This window comes from Haemaphysalis longicornis, unplaced genomic scaffold, assembly GCF_048455015.1.
Source record: "Haemaphysalis longicornis isolate Haplotype H1 unplaced genomic scaffold, Haemaphysalis longicornis Haplotype H1 scaffold_1, whole genome shotgun sequence".
NCBI lineage: Eukaryota > Metazoa > Arthropoda > Arachnida > Ixodida > Ixodidae > Haemaphysalis > Haemaphysalis longicornis.
Window position 1 is genome coordinate 399,650,337 of NW_027526203.1, and position 25,550 is coordinate 399,675,886.

The 25,550-nt window shown below is 47.5% G+C and overlaps 1 protein-coding gene across 3 annotated transcripts in view; it reads left to right on the forward strand.

The window, feature by feature from the left end:
- Window positions 1–25,550, forward strand: part of Usp10 (ubiquitin specific protease 10) — a 68,060-nt gene that overhangs the window by 9,255 nt on the left and 33,255 nt on the right. The window contains exons 2-7 of one of the 3 annotated variants that reach the window (XM_077686786.1): window positions 3,672–3,761; window positions 8,546–8,606; window positions 8,684–8,832; window positions 12,500–12,652; window positions 15,651–15,983; window positions 21,722–22,202. In XM_077686786.1, the coding sequence (XP_077542912.1) occupies window positions 3,672–3,761; window positions 8,546–8,606; window positions 8,684–8,832; window positions 12,500–12,652; window positions 15,651–15,983; window positions 21,722–22,202 (1,267 nt within the window). The remainder of the gene's footprint in view (window positions 1–3,671; window positions 3,762–8,545; window positions 8,607–8,683; window positions 8,833–12,499; window positions 12,653–15,650; window positions 15,984–21,721; window positions 22,203–25,550) is intronic. The other 2 variants (XM_077686787.1, XM_077686788.1) reach the window with 2 other exon arrangements.

The window sequence follows — 25,550 nt, forward strand, 5'->3', positions numbered from 1 at the left end:
TTCACGCGGTACCGGTCACTGGTACAACACGCTGCGGGAGTGTGTTGGTCAGGTTCTATGTCTTTTTTATCAAATTATCACCTGTACCTGTTATTGTTGAAGCGTCACACAGCATTGATATGCACCAAAAAGAAGGATGGGCAGGCTCATGTGGACACCTTGGGCAACCCAGGCCAGTTCAAAAAACTCCCAAGCATTTCCCCGAGGGTGAACATGGTTAAGTGCGAATGCACGGGGTGATGCTATGAGGGGGAGTAAAGTTAAAATCCATTGGCATTCGCCCGTGAGCGCGCGCGAGCCGACCCACGGAGGTCTGGCAGTTTATCGCTGCATATATAGGGGGGTACGCCGCGCCGACCGCGCCAAGCCAGGTGGCTGAGAGAGGAGGCGAGCGCAAGGGGAGAGGGACAGCGGCGCACGGCAGCTGCAGCCGAGCGAGGGGGAGAGGAGAGAGTGTGACGTCACGGTGGAGAGAGAGGCGCGCGGCAGCTGCTGGGGAGAGGAGGCGCGCTGTGACGTCATACCATGACGTCACGGCGCGAGGAGCGGTGTGGGGAGCGGCGCGCACCCGCGCAGCCACGGCGAGGAGGCGGAGCGAGCGCGGTCACGTGGTGAAGTGACGTCACCGCGCCGTTGCTACCGACGCTCCTCTCCGCTCCACGCCGTTGCTAGGGAGAGGAGGACTGCGGACGCCGCCGCCGCTGGCGGTGGAAGGTTTGGGGTCGCTTATAAAGTGCATTCGCACTTAAAACAGATGATGGGTTCACATGCCTATAATCCTATTACGTTGCAGTGAAGGTTCTCGCAGCGGCATCTTGCAATTCATTTCCAAGTTCCCAAGCTTTGCAGCACTCTACGAAACCTTCACATCCACATAGTTTTCGGTTAGAGCATTCACGCCGTACCGATTTTCGCAAAACTTTCGCTTCACTCCCCTTTTTCCAGGACTTGACTACGCCTTTTCATTAAAGCGTCCAGCCTCTGTTATTACTGTTTCTACTAAGAATAATACCTATAAAAATGACAAGCCCGCTAGCATTCACAGCGGGAGCATAAAGCGCGCGCAAAATAAGATGTGCTTGTGCGGTCATGCATGCCCCTTACGGATATTTCAAGTACTATTTAGAAAAAGAAAGCCATAAAATTGTCTTTGAATAATCTTTTATGTATTGGACAAAAAGATACACAGAAGTTTTAGTATGTGCTGCTGATATTTGCTGCGGTGCTTTGTTAATTTGTTACCGCACCACCTTAGTTTCGGTTTCAGAACCATTCACCACCACCTTAGTTTCGGTTTCAGAACCATTCACCAGCTGTTAGAAAATTGGCTGTAACTCTTGAACTAAGGTAAGAACATGATTTTTTCTGCAGAATATTTTCGAATGTTTGGGGGGTTCTCTTAATGTAACAAAGAAAAAATGGTATTAAAAAAACGTCATTTACATACCTTCATTTGGGATAGAGAACATATACTTGACAAAAATCTGTTGTCTGTCCCTTTAAGCCAAAATTTCAATTCTCCCACTAAATTGTGTTTTCGTGTTGTCAACAATGGTATAACCAGAGCAGGGCCTTAAAACAACAGATAGCCTGCTGACCAGGGCTGCTACCGTATCACAGGCGGCCGTTTGCTTATCTTGTTTATCGCTCACTTTCATAGATGGCTTTGCAATACCGCTGAAATGCCAGTGTTAGCACTTCACTTCTGGGCGGACTTCTACACCTGGCGTGTCTTTATCACGGTTCATACTAATTGTTTCCTAAAACTTAAGTTACGACTTGACAAACATGGTCACGTAAGCGACCATGCCGCTTGTGTCAGTTGTTCAGTGGTGTTTCAGACAAGTCAACGCATCCGACAGCTGTGTTAGGCAGCTGGCAAAGTGCCGCACTAACTGCTTCGGTTTTTACATATTTGTTCGTAGCTTTTTTCACCCCGCAGTTCTCACTGCTATAAAAAGAATATGTGCCAAATTTAAACGCAAATAGCTTGTTCGGCAAGCATATAAGGCCTGCCTAACTTACGTTTTCTTTTGCCGGCCACAGCCAATTGCACGGCTGGGCATATGATATCATAGGTTCTGTTGCGAGAAATGAGCTAGTGGGTCGCATGTCCTAATTAATTTTAGATGCAGAGCATCTCATTCACTCGCCTTGTCCCTCCGGTGGCGGCGGCGTTGTCCGCCCCTCCCCCATTCTCCTCGCCGCGCCAGCTGCACTCTCCGCCGCTCACCCCCTCTCCTCTCCGATAGTGAACACACTCTCGCGAGGGACATTGGATTGGATTGGATTCGATTGGATTGTATTAAAGTGGATTGTGTTGGATTGTGTTGCGTCATAGCCGCGGCAGACTCGCTGGGGCCGGCGCATGTGCAGTACTCTCCCGCGGTTTCCTCTCCTTCGGGCGCGCTGCGCATATAACCGGTGTGCCGTTCTCCGGCGAAGCAACATCCACGCTTGGCTCAGACACCTAGAGTCCACGCTGCTTTACAAGTACGCCAACGTCGTCATCGACTGGGACCGGCTTGCGCAGTCCCCTCAACGTTATGCGCGCTATAAAACGCGGTCCCTTCGCCGCTCCGCCTATGAGTCGCATCTACACAGGGGTTCCTGCGAGGGGAGGTGGGAGTTTTTCCTAATTATACAGCTTATTTGAGCGAAGTTTACAACATATGCGGTGTCAGTATGATTCTAACGAGGCAATCTTTCGGATGAACCAAACTTGTTTTCTCTGCATGGTTTCTTTAAAACACTCCAGTCGTCCTACTCACCTGTGCAATTTTTTAATGCATCTGTAAAGAAACTGGGGGGCTCACAGCTAGAGTTCTATCACACCTTTCAACAGTTCTATTAAATGATTAATTTATAGAAACTCTCAAAAGTGCGGACAATATGGCTTGAAGTTGTTTATGCTCTGGAGAATTAGCTTTAAAATTTTGATTTGCGTCTTGTTTCGTGAGCTAACCCCAATGGTTGGGTTCAGTCTTGAAAGTTAAGCAAGTGTTAAATTTAGGGCCTCCGAGGGTATGTTCAGTGGATGTTGTATCGTCTGCACTGTTCATACTAGAGCACCTTTTTTTTTTATATACATTTGCTTTTTGCTTGGTTTGATCAGTGACAGGTTGGGGCTTAGGAACATAAATGGGAAACTGGGCTTATAATGTTGCTCGGGCTTCGCAGAGTCTAGAATGAATGTGTGCTTGGGATAGTAAATCCCAGGGTGCCATTCTCTGCTCGGGATTCAATGCACCTAAGTGTGGTGCCTTTGCACAGATCCAGTTCCTTTTGTGAAGAGGGGGGGCTGTTGTCTCTCCGATATTCCACATCCGTGTTCTCGGTGAAATGTTGCCTTGCTGATCCTCATCAACCTGTGTAGCAGAGCATTTCTCGATAGCCTGCAAGTGAGGGGAGAGTCGGTCAAGCCAGTCTTGCCCACATTTATTATGCGTTGATCACAGGTCCCCATTAAGTGATAGTTGCTGTGGCTGGTGATACGAATGTTTCCTCTGCCTGCACATTATTTATGATGATGTTATGATGATGCTATAGGTTTAGTGCTTTCAGAGTGATGTAGTTTGCAGTCTAATTTCCTTTATTCCCCCACGGTTTTGCATGTTGTTTTAGGATTTTTTTCTTCAATGGCTACATGTGACTTTTTTCTTTCCTCACAGAACCTGCAGTTTTTCAACTGGGCTGATTTACCAAGCAGGGATCAAGAAATACTAATTGAAGCTCTTAGAAACGGCAGTGACTGTGTAGAGGTGAGCCATCTGCAGTTGCCATGCTACCTGTGCTCCCACTCCTTCTCCAAATGCGCCAATTTGTGCAAAATGAGGTATCCTGTGCCATCCTGATAAAAAAAAACCCACGATTTCGCAAGCAAGTGCACCAAGATTTGGGTCACAAATCGCGTGCGGCTTGTTACAAGTACTACTTCACAGTGGTCTCTGCACATGTATAACTCATTCGGCTTGATAACTCCAACTCCATAGCACCTGTCGTCGCGTTTGCCGCCGCCTACTGGTGCAGTTTGTGTGCCAGAGAAGTGAGTTTGGTTGGCGCCATTGCTGTACCATACCGATAGAGTGTTTTCATCTCAAGTCATTGCAGTGCTGGCACACCACGGTTAAAATCTTTTCTGCTTGCCGTAGTTTCCAGTGGTTGCTGCTATAAACAATAGATAATAGAGCGGAGAGGGTGGGCAATTATTGCCCACCCTCTCCGCTCCGAGAACCAGCGGGAGCGCCATTTCGCGGCATGCATGATGTGCTCGGCTGCAAGCTCACGCTTCGCTTGCCGGGCTTGCTGAGTGGACCGTCACAAGTGGTGCGGGCCGTGAAAAACGGCCAATCTCTCTAATAAAAAATCTAAGGTGGGAATGCGCACGATGACTGATGGCAAGCGCCTGCATCTAATTAAATGGAAAGGTAAAACACGACGGCTTGCCTCAACAATTTTAACTGGAAAAGAGGCGCGAGAGACGTGTTGTTTTTCTGCTACACAGGTTTTTCAGAGCCTTTCAGTAATCGTTATCGTGTTGCATGGTGCCTTTTATCTGCACCAGAAAGGAACTAAATACCTTGCAAATTATGTTTTGCTGCATTTTTGCTTGGGTGGAGGGGATTTAATTGCATCAAACTTGTAACGACGTCTAGCGGCTGTTTTGAAATATGTGAAAAAAAAAAATCTCATTGCTTGATTCCAGGGATGCCAGGTTGGGCTATAAATAGCCAAATCGGGCTACTTCTTGGGGTTAGCGGGAAAATTTTTTGATTGACTATTTGGCTGGGCTATTGGGAGAGCTGATTGGGAAAGCTATTTTTAATACGTGTTTGAGCCTGCCAACTTGGCAGCATTTTCAGTGACTCTTTGGAAAAGTCTTCTCCTAGCAAGGACAAGAAGACCATTATTCTTCAGCCGTGCCATTCATTTGTGATCGCATGTGTGAAAAGCACCTTGAAGCACCTCCCATCTGATCTGGCACTGTTAGGCGACCTCCACGTCAATTACTGATACTGGTCAATTTTTAGTGTAAAGAGGTGCTTTGGACACATCTAACAGTTAATGTTTAGTTGCTCCAAGGTGCTCCAAAACTGGCATTTAAGTGCTCCAAATTGCTCCAAAATTAATAATTTGCTGATAAAAAATTAAAAAAATTTCTCCAAATCACCGTTCATCAGTGGCACCACTCTGCTACAAATTTGCCACTTAAATAGAGGCTGTTTGAACATTGAAGCAGCGCTACTTGCCCAGTGCCTGCGAACTGGGTGGAATAATGAATGTGCTTCACGGACTGTTCTCAAGAGTGTTGCCATTTGTAGAGCATTTAATACCCCTGTCAAACGTGCCTATTTAAGTGCACTTACGCCAAGTGCAGTTGGGCTTTCCGAATGACACTTTGGCTGCATGCTGCTAAACGACGAATCAAAGGGCCCTTGGCCATGATGTCAGTGACGATAGAAGGCGGAAATGTTACGAAAATGACTTGAAATTTTCTCTATTTATCACGTGAGCAACAATGTAAACACTGCGTTGTGTTTGCATTGTACAAAATCACAATCGGTGCTTCGCACAAGTCCACAAAAAAAAAAAGGAAGTCGAGACGGTAACTGAACACCGGCGCTGATATCTTCACTGTTATTCACTGCTCAGTGAATCGCAGCAGCATTATAATTTTGGGGGAAATTATCTGAAAGTGTGGAATATAACAGAGAAGGCTGAAACGGGAACACAGCCGCAGGACCACAAGAAGCCACCTACGAAAACGCTGCAGAGAACGGCCGCCATGGAGCAAAACCCCACCAGGCGGCACTGGCACGTCGTTGAGAACGACGTTATTTTCTTGTTTTTCATCGCCACTTCTGTTTTTGTAAAAATAATTGAACAACATATCTATAATTAACTTGTAACATTACTTATTATTATCTCAACGCTCGCTGTTTTGTTATTTTTCCCGATTTTTTACCCCTGCGGCCGAAACAACTCACTCGGCGAGCCGACCCGGGTAAAGTGTGTTTCGGGAACACACGCAGCTTAAAGTGCGTTCGGTGGTAAGTGTCATACCCCTGTCAAACGTGCCTATTTAAGTTCACTTACGTGGAGTGCACTCGGCTAAATTGTCATTCGGGAGCAGCTAAACGGCAAACGCGAATGACACTTTACAAGGAAAGCACTTTAAGCTGAGTGTGGTCCCCAAACACACTTTACCGGGGCCAGCTCGCCGAGTGAGTAATCTCGTGAACAGAAGTCCGAAAATTGGAAAAATTAACCTAAAACCGCGAGCATTTAGATGATGGTAAGTAACGTTAAAAGTTAATTATAGATATATTGCTTATTTACTTTTACAAAAATTGAAGCAGCGACGAAAAATAAGAAAATAAACTCTCTCTCAACAACGTGCCAGCGCCGCCTGGTGGGTGTTTTGCTCCATGGCAGCCGTTCTCTGCGGCGTTCTCGTAGGTGGTTTCTTGTGGCCCTGTGATCTGTGTTCCTGTGGCCCTGTGTTCCTGCTTCAGCCTATTTCCGTTGTATTCAACGCTTTCAGATAATTTCCCCCAAACAATAATGCTGCTGTCATTCACTGCGCAGGGAATAACAGTGAAGATATCAGCGCCGGCGTTCAGTTGCTGTCCCGACACTGTTTTTGTGGTCTTGTGCGAGGCGCCGATTGTGATTTTAAACAATGCAAACACAACGAAATGTTTACATTATTCCTCACGTGATAAAGAGGGGGAATTTCAAGTAATTTTGCGTAATATTTACGCCGGATATCGTCACTGACATCACGGCCAAGGGCACTTTATTCTGTCGTTTAGCAGCGCGCAGCCTAAGTGTCACTTGGGAAGCCCGAGTGCACTCTGCAGAAGTGCACTTAAATAGGCACGTTTGACGGGTATCATTCGGGTTTGCCGTTTAGCTGCGCCTGAATGACATTTTAGCCGAGTACACTCTGTGGAAGTGCACTTAAATAGGCACGTTTGACAGGGGTATAAGGAAAGCTTCGTGCTCTTGGCCTTACTGTGTTCTGCAACAGTTAATTAGCTGCATGCAGTGACGCACCGCTGACACTGAACACTGAGATACTGCTGTTCAGAAATAAACTTTACGCTGAGCTTGCATATGTACTTGCAAGGCTGTAATATGTTGACCAAAGCTCCAGTTGCATCACCAAGGAAATGTGGAACTCCAGGGCTCTCCCCAAAGCGGTTAGAAAAGAAAAAAAAGCCTTATCACCGTTTGCGGGTGATTCAAGATACCTTACACTATGTGGAATCAATTCAAAGAGTGAAGCAGAACCTCGCTCTTAACAGACACCCAACAAGATGAACAATCGTGCGACCAATATCCCATTGGGAAAATATTCTACATTAGGCGCTCATGCACTATGGCAATCTCGTCCAGTGTACATCGCACTAGATAACACGGGAGGCTCGTCCTCTGTGGCACCGGATTTGCATTTCCAGAGGGAACCACAAAGCCACTCTGCAGTGCGTGCTTGAACATTGTCTGGCTTTTTAAAGTCGGCAAGTCGACGCACATGCAAGGCCGTTGCATCGTACCAAAGCAAAAAATTGGTACGCGTGGCTCAGAATACACCTGCGGGTGCGTCCGCCATACCTTTCTTCAGCATCTGGGTATCATTTACCATAGGATGTTTGGGCTTGGCGTACGTCTGACGTTCCTTTAGTCGTGGGGATCGGGGTACGTCCGGCGTACCTTTACTGTACTGTTACCAAGCGAAAACAAGACATAGACGAGCCCAACTTCCAGCGTGCTGAACATTGTGCTGTACCCTAGGACAGAAAGAAGAAAACATCATCCCTCAAGAGATTGCTCATCATGTATACAAAAAATGTGGGCGCATCGCAGTAAGAAAAACTGTGAAATTTAACCTTGAACAGCACTGGCGTATCCCGACAGCGAACCAACCGTGTTGAGTTTTCGGGCTGCGCCCAACCATGGACTGCAGAAGGTGTAAGTATTGTCAAAAAATGGCCATTGCATTGCTCATTGGCAGCTTCCCCGGTTGCATCGCAAACCATGACCGTGCTAGTTGAAAAATCCGCCCAAAGACAAAAGAGCTGCTTTGTGAGGGAATGACTGTCAAAAGGGAAGATTCAGGTCTGCTTTTGAGATATTCAAACAAAACTGATAGTAGATAGGGTGAGTTGGTGGGTATTCATGTTAAGTGTAACAGTGCAAAAAGGATGAGGGACGCAGAAGAATGCACAAGATGGGTGCTGGCTTCAAATTGCATCTGACGTTTTTTTTTGTTTTGTTTTTTTTTTCTTTCTTTTTTTCCCCCCCGCCACAACAGAGATTGTTCGTGTTGATATACTTGTGCTCCTTTCCAAAAAATACCAGTTTCGGGTCAGCGCCCGGCTTGGGCATTCTTCTGTGTCCTTCATCCTTTTTGCGCTGTTGCACTTCAAGTTGAAAATATTTAAAGGGCCAATGCTCTTGCCTTGGCTCCCCTTTAAGTAGCAGTATGTTGGAGCGAGCCGTAGGCATTGCCTTGTTGCTCACCCATGTCTCTGCATTGCAGCTGCCCTGGGACGATGAGGAGGAGTACCCTGAGGAGGCCGATCCGGTGGACCACGAGCAGGGTGAGTGCTTGGGTCGGCTATGCAGCGTGCGGGAGGCTGGGAGGGGAGCTCAGCCCGGCCTTGCCCCCTACCTCCAGCGGGGCTGCTCGGGGTCGACCTATGTCCTGCTGAGGCAGCCCTGGCAGAGCCAGTGCCGGAAGCGTACCTCTACCTGCCGCCTCAGCCTGTGTACGCGCCCGCCCAGTACTCACCGGATCATCATGCGACCACAGTGATGGGCCAAGAGGTGGGCCGTTTCCTCCTCTTCCCTGTGTGCAGTTACAGGGGTGGGGAGGCTGGTTGTTGTGTTCTTCTTTCAGGCCATTGGCCACTGGGTGCGGTCTATGGAGCTGTGGAAGGGCTCACTTTGAGAAAGCTGAGAGAAATGTCGTGCATGAACTCAGTTGGAGCACTAGTTCAATTTAACTCTTTTTATAGTTTTGTAGTTGTACAGCGAATACGAAAAATGTTGTTGCTAAGTGTTTCATCTCATGTAATCAAAGTTTGCCAAGAGTCAGTGTATACTTCATAAAGATAAATCGGTTATCGTATTTTCATTAAAATAACCCACACCCTTATGTTGGGCCCAGAGGAGAGAAAAATATCCCTGCATGATCCCCGCACCATTGACAGTGTAGTGAACCTTTCTGTCTTCGTTAAAAAAAAAAAAAAAGAAAGAAAAGAGTACCACACAGTTACATAGTGTTATTTTCAGATAATTAGTGTACCAGTGGTAACTTTTTTTTTCCACAACCACGCATAAAAGCACAATGGGGAAAAATGTAGCCAAAAAAGCATATTGCAGTATGGCGGATGATTGCTTGTAGATAGGTGCTAGTTTACCAGCAGCTCCCCTTTCTCTTGCACTAAGGGCAGTGCCTGTTATCCTCTTCAACATTGGTGATGGCATCTGACCTCGAACACAAGCGCACTCGTGATAAAGATAGGAACGAGACAACAGTACTTCACTTTTTGCTTTTTGGCAATCAGCCAGCCAGAATAGAGCAGGGGAGTGTAGGGGCTGCGTGACGTATCACGCTGTGGCGTGCACAATGGTAAGACAGCATTTCCGGGTAAAATACGAGTTTCTCACACTTCACTCGTTTAACCTTATCTTCATGAGTGTGTTATTCATGCGAAAGAACAAAAGCTTGATGTGGGCGAGTTGGTACATTATGCTAGAAAAAACTTTTGGCACTGTGTTACGTGTTTCTTCTTCGTCCCTGTTTTAGCGCCGAGCAATTTTTTTTTTTTTTTTCCTAGTATGCGAAAGAACTTTACATGGAGTGGAGAGTTGGTGCTGTATGCGATGCTTGACAACATTGGTGCAGAAGAACTTGGATCAGTTGTGGGCATGCCCAGGTGCAGTGACCATGCACTGGGCATCATACTGAGACCAGTTTTTCGGTCTACTATAACTCTCTAAAGCTTTAACTGAATGGCTGTGATAATACTGCCTCTTCGGTGGCCCAGGTCTGCAATGGGAGCTGAGTCACGGATTCAATTCCTGGTCACAGCAGTTCTATTTTTGTTGGAGGCTGACGCACACCTGCGTGTATTAGCTTTTGGTACATGTAAAAGGGACCCTGAGTGGTGTTAGCCTGTCTCAAGCTGTCTACTACAGTATGTGCCTGTTATAACAGGCCCTCTTAACCCGGAAAAAAACTGTCCGCTACATCAGAAGTATGCAGCATCCGAGGGGGAGGGGTGGTTATAATGTGAGTGTAATGTGGGAACTTTGACCAATATTGCATATATATGCTACAGACTATTTGTTCTTTCTACACGCCTGCAGCATCTCTGCACAACGTTCACTCTGGGGAAAAGAATCGCCTAACGCTGTTTTAGAAGCTTAGCACCGGCACTTGGAAAAGGCCCAGCACAGTCAAATGCGTAGCAAACAAAGCAATAATGCAAGCAGGAGCAATTACTCACCAACTATAAAAATCAGTCATGGCCAGCTGAATTAGCCAGCCTCATTTCAAACCCTTCATGATGAGGCAGTTTATCCGAAGCCATATGTGAAACAATTCGGATCACTGCCTGACGTTTCCCCAAGGTAGCTTCTGCATTTTTAATGATCTTAGTCTGGTCAGTAAAACAGCTAATACGAAATCTGGTGAGGGGAGGCTGTGAAACCGAAAGCTCGACCAGATGGACTCCAGTGCATGTCCAGAGGCAGATTGCACACTATGGATAGGAACCATCCCCCTGCTTCAGGCATTTCTTACCTTTTTCATCGAATGGAATGGGAACGATGCACGCGTGGCCATAATAAATGCCAAACTTCACTGAACCTGAGTTCTTTGACATAAAAAACTGTGGAGAGGGCAGACTTGACCTCCGTGTGCACCACTTAACGTATTCGAAAGCGCTGTTCGTCAATATCACCAGAGTCTCGTTTAGCGGCAGCGTCCTTGTTCTTGACGGTCGAGCAGACCATCTGCTTAGACACACCCGCAGTTCTGGCGATGCCAGCCTGTTTTTAGCCATGTTTGGCAGCGTTAATTATGCTTGGTTTATTTGACAGCGATATCAGCTACCCTGTTGCTGGTTGCACATGGGGGGGGGGTCATCGGCACTGGCTTGGCGGCGCCAGAGTCCGTCAATACTTTTCTGGTCGTGAAACTTCGCCGTCACGCTATGGGAGAGCTTTGTACGCTGCTCAGGGAGGCCGCGCCGCGGCGCTAGCGTTGATCGGAGGGCAGCCGGCAAAGCGGTCGGAGGGGAGTGCGGCGCGTAGCAGACGCTCCTTGCGGTGTTAGCAGGGCTCGTGGGGACTTCTAAAAAATCAAGCACAGATAGCAGTCGGCAGTTTTGAGCGTGCGTTCTGCCGCATGCGGCTTCCCTGCAAGGGCTGCAATCCTGACGGCTTCGTTTTGTATCCACAATTGAAGGCACAACTACCAACATTCCGTTTCTATCCAGAAAAGTGCCGCCAAACACGTACGCAAGTTCTGCCGCGCACGGCTGTACGCGCGCTGCAGCGGCGGCGGCCCGATGCCCTCTGTAGGATACCTCGAGAACAGACCGCTGTACAGGGTGGAGACACCCTTTGAACGATCCCGTGCCGCCCCTATTGGGTCGAAGTGCTCAACGCGCTGTTCTTTTCGTTTTCCACAAGACGCAGCAACGCGATACAGATACGATGGTTCAAACTTCGCCAGTAAACCGCGTTGTGGAGATAATTACGGTGCGGTTTTGTTACAATGACTTGCTGCGGCGGCGAGCGAGCGAACCAAAATGGCGGCGCAATGCATACGTGTCTCCACTCTGTACGGCGGACGCGCGTCAATGTAGGTACTCTAGCCCTCCGATCTGCGGCGGCGCCTCTCGCGGGAGCCTTTGTCCTCGAACAAAACTCGGCCGGGAGTTTCATGACCAGAAAAGCATTGATGGACTCTGGCGGCGCCAACAACTCACTCTATATAGACAATGTTGCCAGACATAGTAGTTTCTACGCCAAAATAAACAGAAAAGGCATATCAGGTGCCAGTGCCGCAAAAGCCTACTTACTAACATTCAGACAGCAATTTTTTCCCAAAATTTAGTCAGTTGTAGCTGATACTATTGTCAGATCCATTATGAGCGGGGTGGATTTCGCTTAAAGTGCGTGTGGACTGAACAAACCAACAGAAAGGGTCTATTGTACCCGGAAGTCCGTTGTTGCTGGATCCGCTTTTACGAGCGCAAACTGTATATGTTGCACCTCTTAGGCACATTGGCGGCTTTTGCTATCGTAAGGAAGCTAGCTGTATGGTGCAGGCCATGTGCACTGAGGAGCCCACTGAGCTTGACTGACCCATCTCGTCTTTTGATTGCTCTCCTCAATGCGTGTAATGCCCAGCTGTGTGGTGAATGCCTCCAGGCGACCGAGTGCTTTAAGGCAGGGGCTCCCCTTTGTTGACGCTCAGATGGTGTGCGACTTCAGCGAGCAGCCTCAGCCCTCCCCAGCCGTGGCCCATGAAGGAATGGGGAAACGATCTGGAAACCGCAGGGGACACCACAGGAACAAGGGGATGCACCACGCACCACGGCCCGACTTGAGGCTGCCTCCAGCTGTGGAGGTAGGCGCCCAAATGAGTGACCAGGTGGCATCCCAGCTTTATCCGCCCCGTGTGGGCCCACTGCTGGTGGCAGCCCTTGCTGTGCTGTGGAGCGTCTAAGCCTGTCGCGGCCTCGTTGAGGGTTGGGTCAGAGCTCCCAAACAACCTCTGTAGCAGGCCTGAGGAATAAACAGCAAGGTGTACGGGGGCCCCCAAAATTAAACTGAGCACGGCTTTGTGAAATTAGAATAATTTATATTTTATGCGGCCGCAAGCAAAATAGAATATGTGTAGCCCGAATTTATTCTAGAATGACTTTCTTAAAAAGTCATTTAGAGGTCGCTGGCTGGGCACATGGGGGAGAAATCCCCTCAGAATCCCCAGCCCGTGCTCCGTTTAATTTTTTGGGCACCTGTAAACTGCAAATGAGGTGTGGCTGGGTGGAATGCTGGGGGGAGGCTAGTAGAGGAGGCAGGGCACATATTTGGGACTTTGTTCATGACATTACCAAGGAACTGAGCATTTGGGAGCTGAAATGTGAAGTTTATGGCGTGTCGTATCTCTAAGGCTGCAAGCACGATACAGCTCACAATGCTGAAAATGGATTGCCATAAAACCTGAGAAACCTGAATACAAAAGCAAAAATGAGAAGAAAATTCAAATCCAACAGCTGTTTATTTGCTTAGACCGTCTAGACAGGCCACTGAAGCGACACATTGTCTCGCGCACACACACACGTTCCTTCGTTCTTCAGATTGTTCAGAAACCGTTGAGATCTTTATGTCAGAGTTGTGTGTGCATGTAAAATGTCCATCGCCTTACGAAAGTAATTTGATTACATCACTCTTTTAGTGCGTTGAATTCTAGATGTGTGGCTCGAAAGCAGTCTCGGTTCTGTGCGCAGACATGGTCTGCATAGGCATACATTTTGCAATTTTCTGTGCAACTTCCGTATTGTTAAAAGGGATTGTTGCCCGGTTTTACTTATCACTTTTTTTTAAAGCCATTCAGTGCCAAAGCATTAGTTATGTTAGTTGAAAATGTGGCATCCATGGCACACAAAATGGCAGGCTGTTCATTGGACAAAAAATAGGTCATGAATGCTCGGAATGACACCGCATTTTTCAGGGAAGCTTTTGCAGTGTAGACCGCTTATAGCGTATGTTGCGGGAGCCGCAAACATCTGCACTATAAGCGGTACGGCACTCTAAACAAAATATGCGCAAATCCTGTCGCATCGCAATCTATCTTTAAATCATTCTTTGTTTACCATCACTCAAACGAAGGCCTTTTAATAATAGCAATGCGGTCTATATTTTGCCTTCGTTTTTTTTTTTTTCCCACATCAGACGCTACTGCAGAGCTTGCACACTGCTGCACAGTCTTACAAACCGCGAACGTGGCTTTAAATTTTTGTGTTTTTGTTTTGAGGCATTGCGTCTAGGCTTCCTAAGGAAGCATCTATGAACGGATGCGGCGGGGCAACGTGATAAGTGCGCAAGCGGGTTTTTTTTTTTCTTTCTTTCTTTTTTTTTAAATCCGAGCTCGCGTTCGTTGTGTCTAATGCGATTGCTTATCAGCACAGCGTACAAGTAGGGGAAACCTTAGACATCGCATCGGGGCTCGCTATCTTCAGATGTTTTTAAAAGGGAAGGGGCCGTTCGTTATCTGCACAAGGTTATAATAGAAACAACTTACCACACAAAGGGGTGGGGAAGTGGAGGGGCTCGCTATCTTCCGAGGTGCGTCAAGCAAGGACAGTTGTGGTTATCACGCACTGTGGTTATCACGCACATGCAAAAAATGAAACACGTGAACTGAAGAATGCCTATTTTGTTCTTCTTTGTGTCAAAGAAGATTCTTCTTTGTGTCCGACCGCACTGCGTCGGATGGCTGATTCCGTCTTTTTTATTCCTTCTCGTGACCCTAAAACGATGCCGCAGCTGCGCCAGTCGATCAGCAGGGCCGCCAAAAATATAAACGGTACTGCGCTTCGGGCAGTTGCATCATGAGCGGTAAGCGTATGCGTTAACACCTATGGGAGGCCTACCGGTGGCCAGGAAAACCTGTGTTATATCCGGTCCCGCACTGTAAGCGGTTACGTTATAAATGGTCTACCTTGTATAAACAAAGTAACTAATGGAGCTGGAAAGGCAATTTCATAACTTTTGCGGTGTGTGGAATTACCCCTAGACCACCACAGCTTGACGACTGTAGCAGACTACAGGTGAATGGGTTGTGGCCTTTGAAAACAAAGCGTGTTAGAGTAATTGCGCAAATGTCCATTGAGTAAAACGTGGATGGAGGTCTGACGAGGGTGATTGCCCAAGCCTCACAGTAAGAGGAAGGGGAAGGTAACATTGCAAAAAGAAAAGGATTATCATTAGAGGACACTTGTGCACAACTGGACCATGTCATTAATGTTCAAAGAATGAATGCGCTGCTTCCCACGTGGCACTCGTTCCATAAAGTTTATCGCTACAGTGTATGCGGTAGTGGACTCTGAACTGTCTACAACTGCTGCAGCTGTGATGAAACATGGCACCTCACGCCATGCCGCCATATCCATTGCCACCACATTAACTTAATCGCAAAGAAAGCTTCGATGTTCTACAATTTTATATCACTCGTCAGTGTGTAATGTGGCAGGTTGCCCCTTAGACGTAATGTGTTCATGTCACAAATATTGAATGAAGGTGGAACAAAGGCCACAGTGGCCACTTTTCAAGTGGAGGCGAAAAGCGACAACGCCAGTGTGTCAAGTTTTTGGTGCACATTAATGATCACCAGATGCCCAAAATTAAACCGGAGCCCGTCGCTATGGCCCACCTCATAGCCCAGTGTAGCTTTGGTGTGGAACCGGCTTCGGCAAGGGATCGATGCGAGCTTACTCCTCTTCTCTCTGTTCTGCCCGTGCTGTGGGCAGCGTGTGCGGCCATGATTGCACGTGCCGCCTTGGGTGGCGGCTCAGCTATTTGGAAAGGGGGGCCCTGCTGAGCCATGTCTCCTCCCTTTCCAGGTCCTGGAGCAGATGGCGGAGCCGGTTCGCCACGTGCCCATTGCCTACGCTGGCGGGCAGCCGGGCTATGCCTTTCCCTCGTACCCTCACATGTACTACGTGTGCCTAAATACCACCACCCAGACGTACTACAATGCTGCCGCCCAGGGCCCCCATGCGCTGCCCTTTGTGACAGCCGTGGTTCCCTCACAGCCGCACGTAGCCATGGCAGCTGCTGCCCCTAGCACCATGGCGGGTGGCACCCTGGCAGCTGCGCACTTTGTTGAGCCAGCTGATTTGAGTCCGGTCAGTGGTACATCTCCCGACTTTTGGCCTGACTTTTGGCTCGTGCAAGTGAGTGGACATGTGTGGGCCCTTCTAATGCAGGGGCTCTGTGGCAGTATGGCAGTCGGCTGTGCTGTTTTCTTGTTTCTCTAATTCCCTCTGCAGCAGAATATGGTGCAAAGGTTGTTGACTCTGGCTGTTTGTTAGCCAATCTTGCAAGCATTCTTCCCCCCCTCCCCTTTCCAAACTCCCTTTTTTAATGAAAATTAATGAAAAAAAAATGTTAATAGGTATTTTCAGGAAGTTGGGGTAGTTTTCTTTCTGCTTACCAAGTTTCTCATCCCAGAAATAAACTTTGAAGTCGTAATTAGCGCTAGATGCACAAAGGCCATGTGCAGTGAGCATTTTGGCCTCTTGAAAGCCATTTTGTCGTAACTGAAGGTACAAAATATGACACTTCAAATGTGCGCATGCACGCTACATGTGGCCAACAAAAATGGTGATAATCAAAATTTCGACAAGTAGGACCAAGCCGTTGCAGCCAGCAACAATTGGGCACACTAGGAAAACTGCGCTGCTCGGAGCTGAAGCGGTTCTCCAGCTGACTGGCGGACTGGGCCAGCAGGAATGCTACATTTGCTTCATGGTTTGCGCTACCTAGCGGCAGATTTTTAAACGCCTGAAATTGATTAACCAGGCATTTCACAGGCTAACCAGTTGCTTCGACACTACCTACTGCATGTTAAAAATAAATTTGGCCTACGTTAAATTTCACTGCAGAGCGCCTTTAAATAGTTTTGTCAGTCACTAATGCATTCGGGCAGTCCACTTTGGTGCACTCACTACAGCTACAATTGTGGGCCTCTTGGTGGTGAAACTCCTGCTCCCTCTGATTCTCATTGCAACTGCTTCCCTTCTACCATGGGCTCCCGAATAGAAGTGTTCTGATACGAGGAACAATCAAGTGCCGTAGCTTTGCTGTCCGACATGTACGGGTGATGGTGCAGTGTTAGTCAATACAACCAAATTCACAGGGTGCGCAGAAAGAACTGGTGTGGGAACTTCGGTGTTGTGATTTTAGTCAGCAACAAATTAAACATGAGAGAAAATGCGGATTATCTGAGTAATCTTTCCACACAGGCTGTAGCTCCATTACATGATTGCTAAGCATGTGCCTGTAGCAGTTTTTGTCTTGAAGCAAATAATTTGCACACAAGAGTTGCACAAAAATGTAACCAGGAGCAGCTGCGTACACCAAGATTTCAATTGCGCATTTATCTTCATGAAACACATGCGACAGTCAATAAACCTTAACAAAGGCAAAACAAATATCCGGCATAGAGGGTAGCTGTAAATTTGGTGCCCCAGACAGCAGCTCCAAATTGGTTTTAATTAGGGGTGTGCGAATATTCGAAACTTCGAATATTCCGAATATTCGATTCGAATTTTTTGGTATTCGATTCGATTCAAACGACACTTTTACGATTCGAAATATTCGAACCACCCAAAACTAAAAAAAAAAAAATAAATAAATTCAGAGCGTGTCTCAGCAGCAAAGTCGCGAAGCATATACACGGCGAACGGTACGTGCTTACGCAGACTGTATCGGTGTTGTTGTTTTCTGCTCGCGAAAACGCTCTGCGCACGCCCAACGCGTGCTGACACCGCCGGGAAACCACCCCCACTCTGCGCGCAGCGCGGCCGGCGGCGTGAACATGGCGTCGGCTCCAGCCGCGAAGTGGCACGGGCGCTCGAGCGACCGTTTCTAACCGCTCTTTAAAATGCGGCTCAAGGGAGACACGTAGTTGCTTGTGCGGTAAAGGAGCTGATAATGCATGCGAAAACGGTACTATAAAACATCATCCGCGCCGCTAGAAAGCGCCCGTAAAATATTTGCCGGGGGGCTAAGCCTAACCATCTCCGGTGGAGCCAAGCCGGCTGTCTCGATCTCATCGCAAGTAGTCAGGCTCCTCCATTCTGCCGCGCGCGTCGTGCGTCCTTTTCTGACCGAGGTAGGCGCTACCAATGTTACTAGATGGGCGCTACCGCGGGCGCGAAATCGTCGATGCGGGCGTGAAAATACAGCGGCGAGCGAATCGCGTGCAAAAACGCACCATGCGGTTCACGCTTGACTGTTGCGGCGTGTAGCGAGCTTGCGCACAGCGAGTGAGGAGACAAGCGCGAGGCTTTACGTGCTCTAGAAAGGACTGCTTGCGACATGGGGGTTAAAAAAAGCAGAAAAAATCACGAATTTCTTCACGCGAAAGTAAGAGAAGAAATAAACGAAAACTTTTTTTCAGCGCTCAATTTTTTGGTCTCTGTTGGTTCATACGAATTTCGGATGATACGAATATTTTTCGCGGTCCCGCAAAATTAGTATCATCGAGATTTTACTGTATCAGCGCCCGGCAATGTGCACGGGCTCGGGCATGCCAGCCACTAGTGTCTCAAGTGAGCGGCTGCTTTCGGTATCTGGTGGAGTCGTGACGAGCAGGAGGTTGTCGCTGCTCCCCGAACATGTCGAGCAGTTAACCTTTCTCCATGTTAACATCGAAGTGAGTGCAGACCTTAACCTGTTGAGTGCAATGGTATTGTGTAATTTCTAATTTTACTTTGTCTGATTTGTTGTGCAATAAAGTTGCAGTTTTTGTGTCTCTACATGGTGAAAACTTTAATTTTACAAAAAACAATAAGTATTCGTATTCGAAAAATATTCGAAAAATATTCGATTCGATTCGAACTTTGTCTTTAATATTCGAATTCGCTTCGAAATTAAAAAATTGATATTCGCACACCCCTAGTTTTAATGCACAAAATTGTCACTTATCAAAAACTTGCTACTGAGCAAGGTCACCTCATGCAGGTGTACCAAGTATGAATGCAGAAGAGAAACTGCTTGAGGAGAAACGGCTTGAGGAGCGTGGGCAAGGTCTAATTGTAGCTTTGCACACGGGACGTGGAAAATTCAAATGCCCTGCTAGCCCCCCAATCACAAACAAACCATGCCACGGCCACTAGCATTAATGGCGGGGAAAAAAAGTGCCAAAGTTTACAGACAAAACATATCTAAAATGGCAGCACCACAAAAAACGGCGCGGGGGCTGTGTTCACGCTTCCTCACCGCTCGGGAGACGCCGCATAGTAGTTTTTTTAGGAGCTGATAATTTCTGAAAAGGTACTTTGTGACATATGCAAAGCTGATAATTTCTGAAAAGGTACTTCGTGACATATGCAACCAAAATATGTGGTGTTCCAGGAATTGATTCTTTCGCGATTTTTTTTGTTCGTTTGTTTTTAAAGGCTGCGTGTCCCCCCTTATCCAAGAGCACATCTTGTGGAAATGCGCAAACACCACAGCACTCATATCACATCACACTAAGGAGTGGGTGGCAACACCTGCAATCACCAAGGTCTACGAGACGTGGTGACCTTCATCCGGGCTGCCACCAGCAGCTGCCTTGACGGAGGCAGCTGGCAGATGCCACCAAACCACAGCAATCATAGACAAAAAATTTTTTCTCAGGGGCACACGGGCAGCTCCCATTTCCGAATGCATTGTGGTGTCAGAAATGTCTCGCCTTCTCGTGCAAATCTTGCAGCCACTTCGATTTTTCATGCTTCATATTAACAGGGTATGCTGCTATGACCAACTACACTTGAGACGCATAGTAATGAAGACAGCACCGGGGACACTTGATCAACTGAAACAAGCCGTGTTTTAATGTCCCTAACTAAAAAAAAGGGCACGTGTTCATGAGCATATTGCTGCAGCACTGAAGATTTATTCAGTTGACTACTCAACACAGGTCAAAATACCCTAAACCTTGTCAAAATTGAGGAGGCACTTTAAGCAGCCTAGGAGCGGCGCCAGGCCACAGCTTGGGCTTCTCACGCATTAATGACGCAACTTCTTTTACATCAAAATCGTAGCTTCGAATGTCTGTGGGGTCAAAGTGCTATCTCTCACAAGGGCGTGTTGTGAGTCGGAGGAAAAGCCACTGGCTTCCTGGCATGCACGTTTCCACTTCTCCCAAGGATCGGTGTCACTAGGTAAACGAAACAGCGAGAATTTTTCATTGGTACCTCTGTAACCAGAGCAACATCCCGGTGCACAGCAAGTCTTGGGCATTTTCGCCCAGTGTTCTCTCACATTATCGTCAAAGGTGCCACATCTAAAAATTGCTTGAAACTACAAAACCAAACTGCCGATGCTGCCCGATTCCGTGGGAGCCCAGCTTCCTCAACGCAGCACGCAGGTCTCGTCTAGCCCCCACCGTGATACCAGCGCCACTGTGTGGCGGCTGTGGCAACATAGCACCCTCTCCCATAGTGTTATGATGGAGTTTCGTGACCAGAAAAATATTTACGGACTCTGGTTTTAGCTTACTGTGTTACCGTACCGTTGTCATTGTGCTGTGATGCCGTTACACATGCGCACATGTACCAAATTCTTAACGCTGACCAAGGTGAAAAACATGCTTTAGCACACCGCTGTCTTTCCATGTTCTGGCGCACCGACCGCCAGAATGCAAGTAACAGCACTTGGCGAATACGTCTCAAAGCAAATGACACAAAACTTTGTTGCAAAGAACTGTTCGCTTATGCTTGAAAAAGCTTGAATCTTACACTTTTTAAACAGTCACAAAAGAATAATTGCCTTTTGAAATAACTGTAGACATCTACCGTACAGCTTTAACCCTTTGAGGGTTTTTGTCACATATGTACGGCAGCGATTTTCCGTCCTGCAAGTTCTTTGCTGTACGGTTTCGGCCCTCCATTTGAAATTTTGCGCTATAATGACGATGCATGCTCACTTGGAGTTGCTGCCACCTCGTAGGACTTGCAAGAAGTGTTTGACATTTGATTGTGCGACATCTTGCGGATATAAACAGAACTCTCTAGCTTCAGTGTGTCTTTTGGTCTGTGTGAACACCCTTTCATGATTTCAGTTTCGCCATGGCGTGCGAAACGTTTTTTTTTAATTGGCACTACCTTGCAGAGGTGGCGGAAGGGTATTTCTATCTATATTGGCGCTGCTCTTAGCTCGTTTGTCACCGTAATTTATCACCGTAAAGTAATTTGACCATCTGGGAAACTTTCTTCCACAAAAATTTGACCCTGAAAGGGTTAAAAAAGAAAACCATGTCAGTTCTGCCATCTACTGGGCACAGTCAACATCAAATGGGCAAAAGATGCAGTTAAAATTTCACAATAACCTACACTACTTTGCCCTGCACAGTTTTGGAGGCGTAAAAGCGCTTTGTGAGCTCTGAAACGAAGCTTAGCACACGTAGGGGCAACCATTTTGCTTGCCCACCTGGAAAAATCGTACTTTGTCCTTTTCCTGAGCAACATTAAACAAGAACACCGACTAAGATTAGCATTATTGGCTGTACCAAGCATGAAGTGCCGAGAGCACTGCGTTCTGTAATCAAGACTCAAGGGTACACTTCACCAGCGCAATGACCTCAATGGGAATGGTAAAACCAGTGCCAGTAAGTTGCCCTTCATGGTAACTGCTCACCCATGCGCAGTGGCGTCGCTGTACAACAGTAATGGTACGGTAGCACGGTAAGCTAAAACTCTCCAACAACTGTGTTTTTTCACACAATAGGGCACTGATGGCTTTCGCCTTAGATCTGCACTCTGGTGATATTTGACCAGTTTAGTGAAATGCAGCTACTTGAACAAATCATTATAGTGTGCACTTTTTACTGGGCAGTACTTTTTCTTTTTTTCTTTTTCGGATCTTTTGTGGTTTGAGCTTTCCCTCCCTTTTTTTTTTTTCTTGCTCCACCCTGTTCCAGGTGAGCGAAGCAGCAGCGATGCCTCCCGAGATTGGAGAGCCTGCAGCAGAGCAGCCGTCTGGCTTTGAAGAGGGGGACGGGGAGCCGTCGGAGTCCCCCGCCGAGACCCAGGCAGAGCCCCCAGCTGTGACCCCGGCCGAGGCCCCCGATGAAGTGCCATCGTCTGTGCCCACTGAGGAGCAGGTGCCTCCTGCTGCTCCGCGGCCCCCCACTCCCCCCACTGTTGAGCACATTTCGGAGCCCGCCGCAGAGGAGAAGGAGGAAGAGGAGGAGCAGGCCGCCCCTGTCGGCCGCCCCGTGGTGAATGGTGCCAGCCCGCCCTTGCGCTCGTGGGCAGACCTGTTCAAGAAACGCTCGGCTGCAACCTTGGGGCTGGCCAGGGATCGGTCGCCGCGCTCGCTCACCCCGGCCAGCAGCGACACTGAGGAGGAGCCCCGGGCAGGGCCACCTGTGCAAGAGTCTGGGGATGCCCAGCTGAGAAGTGAGTCTCTCTCTCTCTCTCTCTCTCTCTCTCTCTCTCTCTCTCTCTCTCTCTCTCTCTCTCTCTCTCTCTCTCTCTCTCTCTCTCTCTCTCTCTCTCTCTCTCTCTCTCTCTCTCTCTCTCTCTCTCTCCCTCCCTCCCCCGCTCCTGGAGTGCTGGCACTGAAGTGCATAGCCAATGAAGTGCCTAGCTTGTTGTCAGGACTTTGCCTTTTTTGTGTTCGGTTGATTTTGGTAAAGTAGTGAGGCTGAATGTAGTCGACATAAGTCGTAATCAGTTCGATTGTTATGCAGTTTATCTAGCAGGTTTTCATTGCAGATTAGAAAGCAGAATTATAGCACCCTAGTCGTGTGCTCTGTATCTGGTGTCAACCCATAAGCTTACGTGCCATTGCGCACACCAGTTATTGAAGGGGGCACCTGGGTCTTTGGGACCAATAAAAAAGCATTTTTTAGGTATCACTTTTCTCTTGATTTGCCCAGTTTTTCCTCCGAAAATTCCGTACGTGGGACAGTACCAGGGACTTATAAAAGCCACAGAGGCCCAATTTCAATAAAGAAATAATTATTTAAGATCTCGAGAGGTACATCCCAGCATGTAGTGCAGCTAGGAAGATCATTTCTTTTGCACTGGGAAGCTGAACGTTTAAACCATGTGATATGGGAAGCAGATTTTGCATTTTGTGTTTCAGTAGTTGTTTAATTACGTTATTGTTAAGGGGTTAGCAAGAGTACCGTATTTACCCGATTCTAACGCCCACTTTTTTTCCGGAAAAATAGGCCGAAAAATCGCATGCGCGTTAGAATCGGATACGAAACCGAAACTTCCGAAACAGTGGAAATTTCGGCGCCATCTTGAGATGGCGCCAAAGCTTCTAGGAACGATTTTTCGCAATTCTGACGCCGGAAACATAGGCGCCGAGGCTGTTCTATCGGCGTTCCCACAAATGGTCAAATTGTTCCACTTGCGCGCTTGATAACAGCAATGGCAGCAGCGGCTCTCACGCGTTCAAAACGAGCGGTCGGATGAAGCGTGCGCCACTGGAGAAACCCGCGGGATGGGCGTGCGACGCGTGGGCCACGATCCCATCGACCATGGTTGAACGTACGTTCAGAAGTGTGGCATCGTGAACGCGCTTGACGGCACCGAGGACGAGTTCTTGTGGTCAGCGGAGAGCGACGAGGAGTGAGATGAGTGGGATGACTTCGGGAAATAAATCACCCGTTTCTATCGCATTTGTTTGTCTTGCTCAAGTTCCGTGCGCGTTACAATAGGAGGTGCCAGTTTTTTCGGTTTTTTAGACAGGAAAATCGGGTGCGCGTTAGAATCGGGGGCGCGTTAGAATCGGGTAAGTACGGTAGTTCAAATTTGGAAGTTAGAGTTGATGTAAACGTGTATGTGATTGCAAAACAAAAAAACTGCTTCCCATATTTCCTTCTACACAACTGCTAGTATCTATTCACGTCTTGCTGGGAATCTTTTGTTGAATAGTTTTTTTTTTTCCTATTATTCTCAAGAACAATCGAGGAAAATTTTAATAATCTCGGAAACTAGTTATCTCACATCAAAACTACTTAGATATTTGAAATCAGCTAAAAAACAACAAGCCAGTGAAGTTTTGTCAAAATTTGTTGGAAAGCAAAAAAAAAGTTTCTAAGACCAGTGTGCCCCCTTAAAGTGGCTGAAAAATTAATGTCGCAGATTAGCCCCCTCCTCCCCCCTCCCCCCTCTTTTTTTTTTTCGGTTGTCTCTGGGATTCAAGACAAAAAATTTTTCATGCCTGCATTTTCATAATTCTCGCAATTGGTTTGGAGCCAGCAAGCTATCTGTGACCTGTCCCACCAAACTGACTGAGGTGCTGCACAGCTGAGCATGAGGTTGCATGTTCAATTTCCGCATGAAAAAATAATGTTCATGTGTATAAAATTTCATGCACATTAACTCATTTTATTCTATGGAAAACAATTTTTGTGTGTGTGTGGGATCCAGTAATGCTTTTTATGCAAAAACTCGTGTACTCTGAAGTATACAAGCTTATAAAAGTGAAGCTCAGTGAATGTGCCTTTTAATACAGTGGAATCTCGGTGGTACGAATCTCAAGGGGTGGCAAAAATATTCGTATCAGCTGAAAATTTGTATCACCAGAAAACAAGAAAAAAAAAGTCCTCTGCATGTAGAAATGCGCAGTGCACGCGAGAGGCGGCGGCAATATGGTGTCGGCTCCTGCTGTGAAAAGGGGCAGGGAGGTTCAGTGGCCGCTTCAAAACCTTTCGTTAGAATGCAGCTCAAGGCATAAACGAAATTGCTCACGTGGGAAAGGAGCTGGTAATGTGGACAAAACCTGCACTGTAAAATGTCATCCGCTCTGAATACCTGCCGCGGAGGTGGCCCAGCTAGTTGCTGTGAGCATTTCGAAATTGCCGCCTTGAGACAGGCGTCTCCTCATTGGCGCAAGTCGTGAGGCTCCTCCCACTGCCGCCCACGGCAACCGAGGCAGAGGCTGACCCCGAGGGTGCCGGGCCGAATTGTCAACGCGGAAGTCAAAGGGATGTGCGCCAATTGCCGGCACAGCGTGCGCACCCAAACTCGTGTAGTCGACGGGCAAAGCATTGCAGGCAATACGGCAATGCGACAACAGGACAGCTAGAGCGCTGAGCATAGAGGGAAGCGAAGAATCTGGAGAAGGTGAAATGGCGAGAGTACTCACGGTCAGAAACAAGAGGGAACGCCAGATTGCTGCCCCGACTGGGTTTATTCAAAAGGTAGAATACCAAAAGGAAGCTAGAGGCACCCGAGCTGCAGCCAGCCAGAACAGGCGTAGAGAGGGTACGATATTCTGGTCGTTCAGAGCAGCACCTTTCCCGCCGTTATTGTAAACGCCTCACGAGGAGGAGCACCGTCTGTGAGGGAAAAGTAATGCTTTTGTGCCTGCGCACAGTCAAGGCTGCACGACTGCATGAAAAGTCCCACCTCCCGTCTACGCCGCAGTCGGTTGTTCACAGCTCATGTTATTATCATCTGCACCAGAGTGGTAAATGTGTGTGGATCATCTGAATTTTTTTTTTTTTTTTTTGAAATTTGGTTCAATGAAATTTGTATCACAGAGATTCCACTGTATATAGTTAAAGGGATGAAGGGATCAGAATGTAAAATTAAACTTGTGAAAGGTATTCATGGCATACTTTTAAACAGTCTCAAAAGTGCGTTGTTGGGCTTGTTGTTAGAGCATATTTTATGAGGGAATGGTGCAACCAAAGACGACAGACATGAATGACACACTCGTGGACAGAGTGCTCTATTCATGGCATCCTTGTCTGTCAAATCCCATACCCTGTTGCGCATCCAAGA